Source organism: Ruditapes philippinarum, unplaced genomic scaffold, assembly GCF_026571515.1.
Source record: "Ruditapes philippinarum isolate M1 unplaced genomic scaffold, ASM2657151v2 ctg1374_1_1_1_1, whole genome shotgun sequence".
Classification (NCBI taxonomy): domain Eukaryota; kingdom Metazoa; phylum Mollusca; class Bivalvia; order Venerida; family Veneridae; genus Ruditapes; species Ruditapes philippinarum.
The window spans coordinates 95,907-114,165 of NW_026862168.1; the positions used below are offsets into that span (position 1 = coordinate 95,907).

Consider the following 18,259-nt stretch of genomic DNA (forward strand, 5'->3'; position numbering starts at 1 on the left):
AAAATCTTTAGCCTAATTGTTCAAATTGTATACTAAAAAGCATTTTTTTAACCGAAAGTACTTCAGTTCTTGATACAATTTGAATGAGAAAGACACGTGCATTAATGACCACTCGTAAATTTTAGCCTTTAAGTATCTTGATAAGTGGAACATATTCGAAGGTGGCCTTTAAATAAGGGTTTGTCGGTATTTAGATGATAAATGCATACAAGGAAATCATTTAGATAAATGTGTCTGTCATTATTATAAATGACAACAGAAAGTTATTTTTACTATGAGGTATATAATTAATATTAATAATTATTTATATATATCAAAATTTTATGTATTACGTTAGCGCCCTAACTATAACTGCAGTTCGGCTCACTGTGTAAAACTATTTGTAAAGTTTATCATGCGGTCATGATTAAAATTGCATGTCTCGTATAAGCTTAAAGAATGCACACCACAAACGTATAAACGTGTCTTGTTTAATGATATTATGGTAGGAGTATAATTTTTTTATTTCATTTATTCATTTTTGTTTTTCGTCAGTTTAAAATGAAAAATTATGCATCACATACAACGAATGACATATATATTTTTTTACAATGCAAAATGTAGGGAATCTTAGTATAAATAAAAAAAATGAAGTAATACTATTAAAGAAACACCATACCAATGTTATTTCGATATAATATGTTTTTAAGTATAGAAAAGTCGTGTCAATGAAATGTTTTTAAATTGATTTTATGTCTAGTTAATGTCTACTTGCGGCAAAAATTTTTCAATTCGTACTCATCAATCAGGGTGTACTTTTTTCTAGTTTATCTAGTATCACATATTTCTTTAAACGATTTTTTAAATAGAAAGTTTGCATTCATTGTTTTTGTTTTTTTTTTTCGAATTGGGGTGAAATATCGGAAAAATTAAGTTGATATGAAGGGAATTAGAAAAAATAAAAATGGTCTGTTCTGTATAAAAATCTGAAGATTTTTAGTTCTGAATAGCACACGGGTTAAATATCTAAGAAGAAAAATTCACTTCTCAGAATCGCATGCGAATGCAAAAGACAAATTATCAACCTCGTGCAGTTTTTTTTTGTCTGTTTGGAAGAGGTGGTGTTTTAAATATTATTTTATTTGCACTGTTTCAGAGAACTGAAAGTATAAAAGAAAACGTCACAAAATAGCACCATATATTTTTCCCACCAGCATCTGACACCTTCACTTCAGTTTGCTAGGGTATAATTATTGTCACTGTAGGGTACAGCGTTTACTCTTTCTTCCGAAAACCGAAAATTAAAGCGTTACAGATTACATATTGTATCTATGTGAGACGATTACACTTTTAAGATCTCCAACTACATGTAACTGTGACCTCAACTGGCGGTAGTTAGGTGTATAAGTAAGTTAATGTACACTACTTGATTTTCATATAACTTCATATCATATATATCATATTTCATAGTTATGAACAAGGAATTAAAATCACTCTTTCACCGGAATATTCTTAAACATCAAACCCGTATAATTTTTGAAATATTTCCATTTCTCAGTTGTAAGCGGAAATATAGGTCACTTCCGGTGGCGCTGTAATCCAAACATGGCGCGTGTTCCCCGCAACTTCCGGTTTGCCTTGTGAATAGTAAGGTCCTTTTACAATGAAGGCTGAATGATCTGAAGGAATGATGTGAACTGCCTGGTGATGAGATGATGGCCGATAGTAGTGAATATCCGTTATTTCCGGTCCGTCTACGTGAGTTCCCGTATCATCCTATATAGAAAGGTAAATTTGCGTGGAAAATATTATCTCATTTATTAAAAAAATTATATTTCAGACGTTAACTGATAATATATCCATTCTCTAGTGTCAGTTTACATAATTAATATTATAAATAAATAGAAATATAAGGTAGCAAAATATTCATTTCTTTCGTATATTCAATGCATAAAATGATTTGCTTTTGAAAGCACATATGAAAAACGAATATTTCTCACCGATGTATCATGAAGGTCATGTTGGTTCAGACGCTTTGTACTTCCGGTCCTACCGCGCCTGTGTCTTAAGCAACATACACACGTTAGAATGCCAACGACTATAAGAAATGCCACAACTCCACCAACAGCTATTGCAATGATGACGGGCGTCGAGAGACTGCATTCGTCACTTGAATCGGAGCAGTCTTCGAATCTGTCGCAGACGAGATCGTCAGATATACACCGCTTGTTTGACTTGCACTGGAATTCGTTATCATTACATTTGTCTTCAGGATCTGTTAAAAAATCCATAACTTTCGGTGAACAAGTAGATATTAACAGCAAAAGAGCAACGCATAATAAAATTCATGTCTTGTTGTTGGTCGAAGACTCTTCCAGTATGCTTTAAGAATGTTGTAAACAGAAATAATATCATATCATAAGTTTTATAGACGATTATACACTTTTCGACGTTGTTACATAGTCCATGTCCAAGTCGTTAATTTCACCACTGTCGTAGGATTCTAAATGTGAGAAAGCAATCCAGTTGACAAACGGAACGTAATACATGGCAAGAAATACAGTATATGTAGTCTGAATTATAACTCAATCAAATTATAACTCAATCAAACCTATTGTATTCATTTTATCAAAATGTGAGCACAATAATAGCGACAATCGTTCTTGTTGTGTCACGAAGCAAATGTGCAATTGTTTGCACTATTAACCCTCGCAGCTCCGAATGTGATAATAGAAGACCAATGAATCTTGTATAGATCTAGAAAAGCACATCCGCACAGTTTGATTAAACTTTATACTTTTGGTGATCACTTAAAGTACTTTAATATTGAACTCCAATAGAAATGGACAGTTCCGAATCCAAGGCACGGCAAATCCATTATATAAACTCGGCAGTGAAAAAGTCGAAATAATCAAAGTTTATTTCTGTAATTTACCTGTTCGAAAAGCGGTGATTAGGATTCGAAATCCATCTAAGGCCTCTTCTTGGTCACTTTTGAACCTCAAAGTTATGTGGTCTGTGGTTGAAGCATAACTCCTTCTTAAGTTAGAGCTAGAACACACTCGTACATCTAATCCTGAATAATGAAAGGATTATGAGGACCAATATGTAAAATGTATATTCAGTCTGTGACTGACTTTAAAAGTACCAGTACTCGAGAACAACTAGTATTCGTGAATGACTAGTATTCGAGAACAGCTAATATTCGGGCAGGACTAGAATTGGAAAATGACTAGTATTTGAGAACAGCTAGAATTCGAGAGCGACTTATATTCGAAAACATCTAGTATTCGAGAATGACTCTTATGGACTTATCGACAGCCTCTGACAAGTAGTATTATTATGTTCGTTATTGCATATGTCAAATATGCTGATACCATTAAGCCAAAAAAGTGAGAAAAAAAAACAACCCAACTTTTTCAGCAAACATAAAATACCATGAAGGTAATCATATGATTAACCGAGTTATATATACTTATCAGCCAATAAATAAAGGGAGACTTACAAGTTCTCCACGTAGAGTTAATTTGAGCAGCGCTATGACAAAACCAACCTAGTGCGTTTGCGACCAGCATGGATCCAGACCAGCCTGCGCATCCGCGTAGTCTGATCAGGATTCATGCTGTTCGCTTTCAAACTCTATTTCAAGTAGAGAAAGTGAAAGCGAACAGCATGGATCCTGATCAGACTGCGCGGATGCGCAAGCTGGTCTTGGTCCATGCTTGTCGCAAATGCACTATGTTGGTTTTGTCATGGCGTGGCTCATTTATGTTCATAAAAATGTGTATCTGTTGTTAACAGCATTGTATTACTTATTACTTGACGGAAACAAAAAGTAAAAAATACGTACATTCAACGTAAATTATATGTATTAGGAGCACCGTCTCTCGCACATCGGCTGGAATTACATGTTATTGTGGACTCTGCTTGAATATTGATGGTAAAATAGATGGGGAAAATTTAGTAGCGTTCAACCTGAGCATATACAAACTTTTTTTTACCTTTGCGGGCGTTAAGTCAGTTTCTAAATTATACTATACTAACCTGGTAAGACGTCATTTATGAGTTCCGGCCCGTCATATATTTGCAGGAAGTCTTTATTGCAATTTTCACTTCTCTCTATGTTGTTTTTGAGTATCTTAACTTCGAGACGCTTCTCGTTTGGAGCTCTAAGTCGCATTACACAGTCCAGCGCATTATGGTACAGCTGTGTATAGAATAGAACAATAATGAATTTAAAAAATGACAAATTAACACTCTCTAAAGTGACCGACAAGTAATGTCAAACGAAAATTACTGTAATCCTCCAAATTGCTATCATACCATTCACTTGAAGCATTCGGAATAGAATCGTTAATTTTGTTTTGGGTTGTGATTTACTTGGCACCAACACAGTATTCGTATATGTCATATGCAAACTTCCAGTTTAACTGGTTGAGGAAGACCTCAGATGACCTTCCGAGCATTTCTTCAGACACGAACAGGCAGTTGGTAGAAATATCAACATTCTGTCATCTAGCTGGAAAGTTTCCTCACATGAAAGAATCCAAAGTCCTTGGGGGCATTCGAACCCATACGCGCAAGTTGTTTAAAGTCAAAGACCTTAACCATTCGGCCGCGGACGCCCCTTTGATCTTAACTCCCGACAGTGACTTGAGATTTTTTATGCGAGGAAGTTATCCAGCTAGCACACAAAAGGACGATGGTTTTACTCAGGTATTCGCTCGTGTCTGGCACGTAGAGGCGTCAGGTTTTTTCTCCCGACAGTAACGATAGGAAATCTGCATGAATATAAACACTATCAAAGATAAAGAACTTTATATTTTTAAAAAATGTGAGCATTTTTCCTAACTCCCTATCTATTTTATATACATTTTTTTAGAAAATACCATTGCAAAGACTCGAACCTGATATTTCGTCATCTCAACTCGAATACTTTCAAGTTTTCTTTTTTCCATATCAATCAATTCCCCGCATTCGTCTTCCATAAAAACTGAAATTTAATAAAAGAGAATGTTATCATTCTTTAATATTCCTTTCAAAAGAATATAAAAGCATTCTAAAACAGCGCCTCATCAGTATCAGTATTTTGAGCGACACGAAATCGAACTCGCGATCACTTTGTTGCAGTCAGACTATGATACCACACGGACTTAGACAGACTCAGGCTATGATACCAGAAGAACTGAGATTATAATACCACATGAACTCGATCAGGCTATGTTACCACAGGCACACAAATTATGTAGCCACATGAACTCTGTCTATGATACCACATGAACTCATAGTATGTTACTACATGAACTCTGCCTGAACTCTGAACTCAGACTATGATGCCACATGAAATCAGACTATGATACCTAATGAACTCCGACCACATGAATACACAATTTGTTACCGCATGAACTAAGACTATATGTTTCCACATGAACTCAGATAATGATAATGATATTGATGATAATAACTTTATTAATATATTTACGATCGTATTTAATATCTCGTATTTAAAGAAGGTAACAATCGTAAAACACAAAAATAACTAAATGTGGCCTTCTTAACAATATATAAAAATATTCGCACAAAGCCTCAGAAACAACAGACTTTACTCAGAAGAAAAGCAAACACATGTTTAATAACGTTATAATAATGGATTAAGTGCATGTTTGATGCATATCACATAAGAAAACAATGTTTAATGTGAAATAATTTGCCATAAAAGTAGCAAAAACGTAAACAACGTGTGCTTTTGTCTTTCATACAAAATACTTCATTACACCATAACTTTACTGATGGTTCAAATGTTTTACATGAGTTATCTATATGACCAGCGAGTTAGTACCATTTCAAAAACAGTAACAAAACACACACAAAAACTATGAGACAAAAAGTAAAAGCATTTTATGGGCTTTATGGACATTTAAGTAAAATTATCATGGATTAGTCAAGATTTTTTTTTCTCCTGATAACATCAGCTTCTTAAAGCATGACTTATTCTAATTTAAATCATTTAAAAATCATTCTAATCGCGAGGTTATTTCATGTTCGAAGTATCTTCAAATTTATTTTTCATTTTTTTTACCACATTCCATTGAATCGCATTTAAAATGTTTGTTTTGTTTTTTTTTTCTTTTTTTTCCCTGAAATATTGAATTAATAATTTGATCTTGCTATCAGGGAAGATATATCTAATAATAAACTTAACTGAAATTTTCTATTATATTACTCAGTAATACGATGAAATGAACACTAATTCATTATTTCTTGGTTATCTGTAAAATGTATTTAATACTAATAATGCATTTTCTCAAGAACTTGTATCGATGCATGTGGTTTCCAGTTAAGCATACATACAATGCTTGAAACAAGTTTTGAAAAAGAAAAAAAAAAAAAAAAACTACATAAATAATGTTTTCCCCCTCCTTAACATGTTTTCCGCCATTTTTGTAATCGATCCTGCGCCCGTTTCGATGTCAATTTGTTTCATTTTACGATGTTTATTAACATTTAAGAGTCGTTACCTGGTATAAATTTACTTTTTATATTCAATTAATTGCTAAAAACCTATAAGATTAATGTTTTACGTTGAAAATAAGTGCTGTGTTGTGTGTATTTGGTGTTTTTATGAAACCCTAGGAAAAAAATAATATTTTTTTACAAGTGTTTGTCAGAGTTTACAAGAAAAACAAACTAAAATAAATAGACAAATAAAAATGGTTCGAATTCAAACTTTCTGCCAATTATATTACACCTCCACTTGCTGAAAATCAATCAAGCGTGTACCGTACACTGTGTTACATGGATGTGCCAGGTGATCTTGGTCTGCACTGGTTGGTCGGCACAAATCGCATTGATAGATCCAGTTGCCGCCAACAGGCTAACAGATTGTTACAACGTGTGCGGTTATCACAAAAAGTCATTATGCTATCGAGTGCAAACAAAAACCGGAAATGCCAACAGTCACGCACTTAAAGTGTTAATTTTTAACCCAAAGATATATCTTTAAAGCATTCCTCGTCGTTCCTGCATCTACAATGTAGTGGCGTTCCCTGCTTTTCGATCCGTCTCCTTCGTATAAGGGGTTCATGCATCCCAGTACCATTTCTCGTCGACCCGGTCGCTTTGTTGGACAACGTCTTTCGGCTAAAGTCAGGACATCGGCAATTGCTCTCCAAGAGTTCAGATAACAACTTATTTTATTATATACATGTAGTAGCAAATATTTAGGAGACAGGGTTTTAGTAAGATTGGACTCGACCGACATTTCCTGAAGCCAGTTCGTACCACTCGGGTATGGTGTATTAATATAATGATTAGGTTAATATTTATACTAGTATGTAATCAATAACTGATCGCGATCGAAACTCTAAATTATCGATATTTACTTTTTCATTAACAAAAATGTCATATAATAATCGGCTTTCAATAAATTGTTTATCATCTGTTCATGTTTATGAATTATCTGCCTTAATGGATGGTCGGACCTTAAGTCTAAACGTACAAAATGACATGGTTACGGCCAATTTACCCCTAGATGTCACAAAGGAGCGTTGTTAGATGCTATACCCGATTGATGCACTAAGTTAATCTTGAACAAACGGTATAGTAACGTTTTCATATCGTACGTTAGAATCAATATATACATCATCTATGGTAAAACTACTCTTGGGGAGACGTTCATATGTACCTCTTTTGACACATTGCATTTATCTACAGATTAAATTCAAAACATTTACAGGATGTTTGTAGATAGGATCATAGTCTTTACATTAAGGTGGTCTCTCCTTACAGGTCATCAGTTTGACAGTATTTCCATGTGACAGTGCCTCCGATAGCAAAAATTTAAGAAAAATCTAAGTTGATACTACTTTCATCAATTATTCATATGACAAAGTCACTGTCATGACTCAATCGATAATCGATATCATATTGTTTCACCTGGCATAGTTTAAAAATCAAAACTAGGTTATTGTTAGCTTATTCAAACCGTAAACAAAATTGCGCGTAATTTGACTCCCTTGATGATATTGTTGCCATTTTGAAATATTAATATTTAATGCAAATATTTTTCTCTATTTCAAGGGTTCTCCTTAAGTTTATACACAAACGAGTTAGTTATCTTGAAGAATTTAAATAGTTAAAACTTAAAGGCCGGTGCTAGGGAGGCTAGGACGTTAACAGACATTTACCACTGTCGTGCATGAACAGACGCTATCAGTTTCAATAGAGTTTAAGTACATGCTGCTTATTTCGGAATCAAACTCCTTATTACTAGCAATGATAGCACGGATAAGTAACTTACTAACCAACCATCCAGCTACCTAGCCAGCCAACCAACCAATCAACCAAAAAACAAAACAAAAAAACAGCCAACTAAAAACCAACCAACAAGCTAGCAGCCAAACAAATTATAAACTATCAAAGAACTTAAATAGATTTTTATTAATCTTCAAGAGTGATCTCTAAAAATTTTAATAAATAATCAAAATGTTAACAGATGGAGGCGGGTCATGTTCAGAGTAACAATTATTAAATCTATTTTGATTATAAATTAAAAATAAGACAACGCTACAAAATGTAGGAAGCGTTTTTAAAGAAAATATTGTCAATCATCAAAATTTTATAAGTCATAATGCCGCAAGCAGTTGAATGGACTTTTAATGAAATATCTGTCAATCTACACGATTTTATTTACTTTATTTAGCTGTAAGCAATTGTTTTACAACTCTTGTTGCTAAAACGTTTTCTTTATGATCATCATCTTTAGCAATTAATCTTTAGCAATTTGTATTTGAACTAGATATTTTATTGCATGAAAAGCTATTATATATATAAGATACTATACAAAATGTGGATTTATAGATTATCCTGTGACAGATTGACATTAACTTTGACCCACTTTCCTATACATTGTATCTACAAACGCTACCTACAAAGACAACAACGACAACAACAACATCATTATCAGCAGCAACAGCAGTAATAGCAGTAGCAGCAACAACAACAACAAAAACAACAACTCTATCAAGCAAGGGAAGGGAACAATGTAATAACGCAAAGTATGGCACCCCACCCTCAATCAGTCAAACCTATGAAGTAGAAAGTGCGTACGTAGCTCTGGGGGAATAACTTTCTTTTATGTAATAAACTAACATTTTCAATCAAATGCCGAACATGAAAGAAAAATAGATAGAAAAATGCATTAAGATGATTTATTTCGTAAAGAGATCTGCGTCGAACGAGAAAAGGTGAAGGTTATGACGTAAAATCCCACTTTTTAATTACATTAAAAAGACTGTCGAAAAATTAATTTAACAAATGGACGTTAAATCTGAATATGACTATTACAAAATATGTTTAAATAATTGCCTGTCATAAAAATGCAGCAGCCTGTCATAATTAAAAATGCAGCAAAGGGATTTTTTCCCCATCATATTTGCAAATTTTACGAGAATTTATTATCAGCTGTAGAAAGATATTTAGACGAACAGTATGTGTCGAGACGAGCCCTTTATCAAATATCGTACACAGCTTGTCGAATAATGGGGAATATTAAATTTGATTTAAAGGTAACTGGTTATTACAGGTATCAGAACAACAGCATGCTGATCAATTCGTATACGTCGTTATGCAGCTGTTTCTTACACGTGTCACGTGTTATGCCAGGCATATACTTTTATACACAAGTGTAGATTCTGAACAATCTCTGAGAACAAAAAGGACCGATATGTCAATAAATAGTTAGAAACGATTTTTGTCGATAATCGAGAACGATAAAGTTACAATGTATGCTAGATGAATGGTAGTGGCGATAATGAAATGCCGATGGCACCAGTGCACGCACTTCCGTGCAGTCAGGTCACTCACATATAATGTTAGGTCTTTCTAACATCCCCAAAATTCAGAATAAATATTTCTAAATTTAAAGCAGAGCGTGCCCATTCCAAAAAAATATGTAGAGTTAAAGATTGCAAACTGATAAAAATGGACAGATATTCAACCGTTAAAGCGTCAAATATTCCTTGCTGATTGATTAAACATTTATTAAACGTGACTGAAGATCTGTCGCCTATTGTGCTCTTTAAAATATTTTTCTCTGTATTAAAAATGAGCTTAAACTGTAACAATAGCTAGGAATTTTCATGGCCAGGAATGTAGAGCGATTAATTTACGAATAATTACAGTGTCGCTCCCAGTAGCCAAGTACAAATAAATATTTTATGTGTGCGGAAAGTCGAAAATAAAACGTAATTTGCATAACCAGTGCGTAAAATTTAAACATTCAAATGTTGAGTCTAAGCCAAATAGCCCATTAAATTTAAGTAACAAGAATGTGTTGTATTTAATGGGAGAATCAATTAGTTAAACAGTTTCAGTGTGCGTTAAATCCAAACAGAAATGGGTTGGGTATCATATATAAACAAACAAGTACAGTAAAACAGAATATATAAATGTTGAAATTTATCAAAATATAATAACAATTTTGTCTTCGTTACAAAATGAGAACGGTAACATAGGATATAAATTTTGACTAAAATAGATACAAGTTATCAAATACACGTATAATTTCCATACTGTCTACTTATATTTCCAAGGTTACTTTAAGTAAAGACTTCGTGAACTTACCCAAAACTTCAAAACTTTATGGAGATATATAATATCAAAAAAGTAATTTTATGGGCTTTAAATACGATCAAAACAAACTAGGCCTTAAAGTAAAACATTTTTTCTTTAAAGATATCATGTATTTTTTTGGCATTGACATAATATATAATTATAAAAGCCATGACTGTCTAGGCTGAATGTTACTGATGTAACTGCTAATTTTTATGTATTGTCCAGGTCAAGCAAATATAACTGGCAAGACGAACTTGTTTGGTATGAGATAAAACACAACACTTAGGTTGAATGAAATAGGGCATTTATTAAATGCCATAAATGACAAATGTTACATAATAACAAACATGACAAATGTTACATAATAACAAACATGGCATGTACATATTTGTATCGAAATAACCAAACTGGGAGGTAAAAACCGCTGTCTAGGCTGAATGTTACTGATGTAACTGCTAATTTACGTTTTTGATAAATTATGTTTCACATTTTGCTTCATTTATTTCTATTTTCTAAGTGTACATACTCATACGTGCTAAGTTATGTACCACACGTGCTAAGTTATGTACCACACGTGCTAAGACATGTACGATCCTGTAACATGTATCAGTTAGATTTTGATCCCTTTGGAAACGTTGAAGGGACTCCATTTATACTTACATTTTTTCCGTATACATACTTTTTTTCTAAACAAATCAGATCGTCCAATCATGATTATTGTCATCTTATATTTAAAGTCATATTTTAAATGAATAGATACTCAAACTACTTTTACATTAACAATATCATGCATAATCTTACATAATTTTTTTTTTATTTCGAGATGTAATCGATTTGTAAACTGGCGGAAAATTATTTAATTATAAAACGTTTCAAAAATGATGAGTTTAAATATGAAACATGATTGTAAAGATATTTAATAAGTTTAAACTTACATCTCTCGGAGGATGCCATGCATTGCGGAAAGAAAAACATCAACGTAACACAAATAAATCCAATTCTATCCATTTCGGAATTTAGTCCTTTAAAATGTTTTTCTTTTTCTTTAAAACAAAGATTCTTTCTCTTCAAAATAGGCAGTTAACGGGTAAAGCGACTTAACCAGTGTGTTGTTTTTGAACATGAACTGGAGCGGAGATTTCTCGAACAATACTACTTTATAAATGCAGACGACAGTCAATTTTAGGCGCTAAAAGGCAGATGTCAATCTAAGCACACTCAGTTTCTGAAGAAACAAAAAAATCAATAGAACGTTGCATAATGTGTAAAACATGATCGATTACATTCAAAAAGGAAAATTAGTCAGTTTTTTGTTTAGAAGGGAACAAAAAACGCCGGTACAGGTAAAATAATACCTAAAAAAAAAGATTATAAATCTAACGCAGTGACCTTGATAATTTGAATTATGAGTCCACCAAAACGTAATTTATTTCCTTGCTTTTAACTACCGATGTTTCAAAGAAGATATATTTAGCGACATGTACACGTCAATATTTCAACTATCGCATTTTAATTTGTAGAGAGGAAAATATCTCTTGAGGGATTTTAGATTTTCCTGAAATATGTTTGTTTTTCATTCTTTACTGTTTCACAGAAAAGGTAAGGTTTGATCGAAGTCAGAAGTCTCTTGGTGAACCACTTCACAGTATGCATGCATAATAAAGGCACCAGTAAAGCTGGAAAGATCCCATATGATCGTACAGTGTTGTTGTTACTTAAAGCCCAAACAAACAAACGAACGAACGAACGAACAAACAAACGAACAACGAACAAAAAAAAATCCAACCAACCAAACAAACAATTAAACAAACAACTTTCATTGAAGAAAAAATACGATTTTTATATTTTTGAATTTAATAGTACCTTTGAACTGCTTGAAAAGGTAGACAACTGTATGTCCGAAGCTACCAGTCGCCGATACGAATTGTCTATAATAATATTTGTTGTTTATGTATTCAATGTAGAGGTGTTTGGATGAAATTAGGTAATTGTAATATTAATGGTAAATGTTTTAATTTAAATAAAACATGTTACACGTTTAATGATTGTAATTGTAATATTGGTTTTACACAAGATTATCTAAATGGTTTGCGCCATTTTAATCTTTTTACCAAAATGTAAATATAAATGGAATACTTATACCTGATAGTGAAAGTACAGATGATATACAGAAATTTTTTGAAATTATTTATTGCCGAAACTGTCATTTAAGCTAACAGTGAAATGAATTACAAAACTTCCTTAATTTATATGAAGAATTTTGTGATACCGAAATCGATCATGCCATGTGGAACTCTCGAGGCCAATTTTCGTGGGTTGTAGCTTTGTGTCTTATATTACTGTATGGAAAAACGTTCACTAATGCAATTTTTAATACGGAACGGAATCAGGCAAATGATGTTTTTAGTGTTGGCTCCAAAAAAAGTGTTTCTATGAAAATGTATACACTAGAGGCCCGCGTGGTATGGTCATGTTTTGGTTCGGTGATTTGTTCTTTCTTACATAATGTCTAAGATTGTTAGTTAAAAGTACCAAATTCTTCAGCCAGCCATTAAAACGCCCTTTGTCTGATTATGGTGTAGATTAGCCCTTTCCTTTTGTTTGTTATTCCAAAATCAAAATCTTAGCAATTTAGCCGTTCGAGACCGCCCTGGCATGGTCGCTCTTTGAACGGTATTTTTTCTCTAGACCTTTAAAGCGATGACAGATTTCAAGCATTTTTATAGAGACCCAAGCCACGTGAAACTGTAGTCTATTGCTCCGAATTGGCACTAAACAAATCGAAAACTGCAACTTCCGGAAAACGTTATCAAGTTGTTTGTGACATAAACGCGCGTGTTAGAGCACGTAATTACAGGAAATAATGTCATGCACTGCGAGTCATTGTAAAATGAATGCTACGTTCTTTTAAAATAAGAAAATGAAATGATTTAGTGATCTTTCTTAATTTTGTAATTGCTCCCGATTTTAGCATTTTGGAAAACATTACATTATGACAGGAACGGTGAAGTGAATTGCACAGGGTCAAAAAATTGTGTTCCCGGTAGAATTCAAATTTAAAACTTTGTGTATTAACATGGACACACGTATCTAAATTTTTTAATTTATCATTGACCTATAAAACGTGACAGCCTTTATTTTGCGCCATGTATATGTTTCAATGGTCGACTCATATCCAAATATAGGAAAATAGAATGGAACCTACGGAAGCCAAAAATTGCTTCCTACGAGATAACATTTCATTAGGAATGGTAGTTGAAAGCATTTTCTAAAACAAACCGTTGAAACACAATGTGTTCTATTCACTTCCTACGGTGTTCCGTTTGGACAATAGTGTTTTTTTGTTTCGTCCTTACCCGCGATGCACTATGGTACGATGGTGAAAACGCGATAGTACGATGACACGATGATGAAAACACGATGATACGATGGTGAAAACACGATGGTACGATGGTGAAATCGCGATGTCGCGATGGTAATATGATAAAAACCCGATGTTTTCGAGCAGTCTTTCTTCAGCCTTGTGCACATTCTAACAAATTACACTCCCACTTCCCTTACTTTCTTCAAACTGCCTCAAAATTTCCTGAAATATCTTATAAAAGTAAAAAACATTTTATTTTACCGTTTTATACGAAAAAGGTCTAGTATCAGACATGAACAATGGAAGTTAGATATAGATCAAATAAGATTTCTGTTTTGCACTCCGATAAACTGCATAAAATTCGAAGTAATTCTTTAGTCATAAAATAGAAAGGAGAGAAAATCTATAGAGTAAATAAAGAAATCATCACGAAAATCAAAGGGAAGAAAATTCTTGAGATAAAGGTGATAGCATAATGTGAGTACTTCCAAGTGTAAGCAAGGTAAATGCCGGCAGTAATCAGTAACCCCCTCCCCCATAAAGAAAAAGATTATTTCTGGTATATATTTGAAGTAGCTATATTAGCACTGTCAACTTATCGGACCTTTTGTGGCGTACAGTCGTCTTATCGTGCCAAAACCCGTCATAACATTAATATTTTAACAACAATGCATAAGTATATATCTTAGGACAGTAGTTTTTGCTAGGCAGCTCAATAATGAGTATTTACGTAAGTTGTAAGTAGAAATAACAACTAGCATTCACGATACTGGCTTAATTTAAACTTATGACTTTGTCACGGACACAAAATAAGTTATTGCCAATTTTCATTCAATAGCTTTTTTACTATTGTACCTAAACTTCTATGATTTCGAGGAAATACATGTAGGTCAGAGCCTCACATCCTCCACACAAAATTTTCATTTTTAATCGTCAGTGACTGCTATATTTTATAAAATATTCTCACTCTGACGTGTGTTTACATTCTGAAATCCGCCATTATTCCGAATCGCACCTCGCTTTTCACCGAATTTCACCTCGCTTAAAAAGTATCGCACCGCTATACGTTCGACCTGCTGCATATACTGATGGTGCATGATGAGTTTGATTTAATTTGAAAGTAGGTGTATTGTAACAGGACATACATGAATGCGTTATTTTGTCGGTATGATGATGTATTTATAGACTGTTATTCAATAACTTCAACATTCATGTATTTGTGTTATATCAGGTCGTTTTTATCTGATAATCGCAACGTACATATACATAATGAACGCTCATTCTATGTAGAGACACTCATAAAAAGGGGAAAAAAGTATTTAAAAAACTAGTTGTCTCTGAATGGACTTTGAATTTTTATTAAAAAATATACGTGATTACGCCTGACCGGATTAATTCAGTGCTGATTTAACTAGGTTTTAATGAAATATGGACTTAAGTCAGTATTTGACAGATACGGACCTGTGTCAATTCATTGCAGAAAATTATTCTCTACATGTGTTGGATGTAACAAAACTGGAGGGATATGAAGACATTAACCTAAAGGTTCGAGTCAAGAAAACACTTTCTAGTAGATCTACATCAACAGATGTAGTTGATAATGTTTACGTCTTCAAGATTTCACATTTTACTACGGATATAAATACACTCGGTATGCTTTTGTTTTATTTTTACTACGATATCAATCAGTATATTTATAGCACACCTATCAATTTTGTTGATGAGGATAGACCCCATCACATTATAATGAATATAACAATGAAAACTTCCCTGCCTCTTGTTTTGTCATATTTGTAGTATGTGATAATTGTGTATGTTAAGCACATGTGCGACTTAGTAAAGTATTTAGCGTTATGTGATTGGTAAAAGGGGTTCATCAAACTTTTTATGTCACCACCGGAAGTATGTATTTGGAGACATATAGTTTTTGCAGTGTCCATCCTTCCGTCTGCCTTTTCGTCCGTCTTTCCGTCACGTATTCGTCCGTGTTTCCGTAACGACTTTGTGTCCGTCCATAACTTTGTCATTTATGGGTGGAAAGGATCTAGGTCTTCAGCTCAAAGGTCAAGTTTACACCTGGACTTCTAAGTTCTTTTTTTCATATAAGCACGAATGTTCGTTCCTGTCATTCCTGGATTGATTTAAAAGTTACTATTCATAAATGGTTGGACCAGAATGACGATGTGTCGCGCAAAAATCATGACCCTTTCTCAAAGGTCAAGGCCACATTTATAGATCCAAAATTGTTGTATGATATTTTTTTCATTTAAAAGTGCACTGATGTCCGTGTTCGTTCAACATTTTGTTCATTTTTAAAATGATTAAAAAATGACCATAAATATTTGTGTTGGACATAATGACAATATGTCGTGCGCATAAGTCAGGTAGCTAGCTCTTATGTCAAGGTCACACTTGTATTTCAAAGTCATGATGTTGATCATTCATGATCTGATTTTGAAACAACTTTGCCTAAGTGTTTTGTTCATTGTACATGATGTGACTAGGTGTCACATGCAAGAATCACGTCTCCAGCTTAAAGGTCCAAATCACATCTATATACCAAAGTCATGATAAAATAATTCTTAAAGTGCACTGAAAGTTGTCTCCGGTCAACAATTCAGCCATTTACGGAGTGATTTTAAAATAACTTGGCCTAGATAATGACATGTCGTGCATAGGAGTCAGGATTTCAGTTTAAAGGTCATTGTCACATATATTGTGAATAAATGGTTTCCTTATGTGCATAGATTTGTCAAGTTCATGCTTAAATGTCAACATATTCATGATAGGATGCATTGATAGCCATGTCAAGTCCATATCTTTGTCCATTCAGTGACATACATATTTAGTCGTATTTTGTACATACGACTATTTAAGTGCGGGGTTCGTCGGGGTGGTGCTCTTTTGATAATAATAATAATAATATATCACAAACTCCGTGAGTCCATTTTTTCTGTTTTGTGAAATAATTAGACATACATTTATGGCACATTAGGGAAACTTGTCACACACAAACGCCATGACGAAGTGAACGTCAAAATAGCACGTAGATGGTTGTGTCTGGTCATCATTTATAACTCATTCATGGATATTTTTAAAATAAATTGGCACACTGAGAATATATGAAAGTAATTGTAAATGGTTCTATTTTCTTGAAACATTTTTTTTAATAGTAACCATGCCTTTGATAGTCAAACTTCATAGTTCCTCTGCTAGAGCTGTTTGGGTAATTGACGTCTCGGGTACTACTGTTGGTACCATGGTACCTAGAAGTATAGTCGATATAACTGGAACTCTCGAAACTGCTTTATGTTTCTCGGAATTACTTGTTTGTACCCGGTTATACTAAAAGATACGAAAGACCTGTGGGGACATTTTAACTTCACGAATTCCTGATCTTCGTGAATTCATAATATTTAACTTCGTGAATTCACGTTTTAAACACACGGAATTCACGATTTCAACTTAACAAATTCAACTTTATTAATTCATTATTTCAACATCCTGAATTCACGATTTCAACTTCATGAATTCACGATTTCAACTTCATGAATTCACGATTACAATCTCACGAATTCTCGATTTTTCAACTTCATGAATTCACGACTTCAACTTCACGAATTTACGATTTAAATTTCACGAATTCAACCACGTCAATTCACGATTTCAACTTAACGATTTCAACTTAACGATTTCAACATCATGCTATTTTAACTTCGAATTCACGATAGCAAATGAAGTTGAAATCGTGAATTCGTGAAGTTGAAATCGTGAATTCATGAAGATGCAATTGAAAATGTCTTTTTATTTTAACAAATATTCATAGTAGTATTTTTCTCAAAACATACAAATTTCTTTATAAATTCAAGCTATAATCAACTGCTTTTCGCATCGCACATATACTTTTGTGTGTGAAAGAAACAACAGCAAAAACAATAACAACAGACAATTAATCCAAACAAGAACAAAATAATTTCCTAAGATAAAGTAGACTTATTTTCCCTTGTATGGGTTTATGGGGCCAATGGTAAGGAAGGGGGGGGGGGGGGTTAAAAGGAATAAAGTGCTCGTAGACAAAGCAGTTACGTAAATTGTTTTACGACATCACTTCTTTCGGGGTCCGTCTACCAGTGAGTACTTTTTACATGGATGGTAACTGTCTAGTATACTAAAATATACGCATGTGGGGAGGGCTACATGTAGAACCCGAGACAACTATAACCACAACAGCTCTACTGTGTGGCCCTCATTTAGTGGGGATCGACTGGGCGGCGTTTGTCTGTTTCAAATTGAATACCTTCT

At 33.6% G+C, this 18,259-nt stretch overlaps 1 protein-coding gene across 1 annotated transcript; it reads right to left on the reverse strand.

The window, feature by feature from the left end:
• Positions 1-862: 862 nt before the first annotated feature.
• Positions 863-11,795, reverse strand: LOC132718168 (low-density lipoprotein receptor-related protein 12-like). Its single transcript, XM_060701795.1, has 6 exons — positions 11,529-11,795; positions 4,887-4,972; positions 4,024-4,186; positions 2,915-3,055; positions 1,980-2,254; positions 863-1,755 (listed from the first exon to the last, which is right to left on the reverse strand). The coding sequence occupies exons 1-6, from the start codon at positions 11,599-11,601 to the stop codon at positions 1,534-1,536; spliced, it is 960 nt and encodes a 319-aa protein (XP_060557778.1). The 5' UTR covers positions 11,602-11,795; the 3' UTR covers positions 863-1,533.
• Between the last annotated feature and the right edge of the window lie 6,464 nt (positions 11,796-18,259).

What these genes read in the sequence shown, in the direction of transcription:
- LOC132718168 (XM_060701795.1), bottom strand. Translation starts at nt 11,601, where the DNA reads ATGGATAGAATTGGATTTATTTGTGTTACGTTGATGTTTTTCTTTCCG. An exon ending in CATAAATGACGTCTTACCAG is followed by an intron (nt 3,056 to 4,023) that starts GTTAGTATAGTA and finishes TTCATTATTCAG; the next exon opens with GATTAGATGTACGAGTGTGT. An exon ending in ATGACCTTCATGATACATCG is followed by an intron (nt 1,756 to 1,979) that starts GTGAGAAATATT and finishes CTTTCTATATAG; the next exon opens with GATGATACGGGAACTCACGT.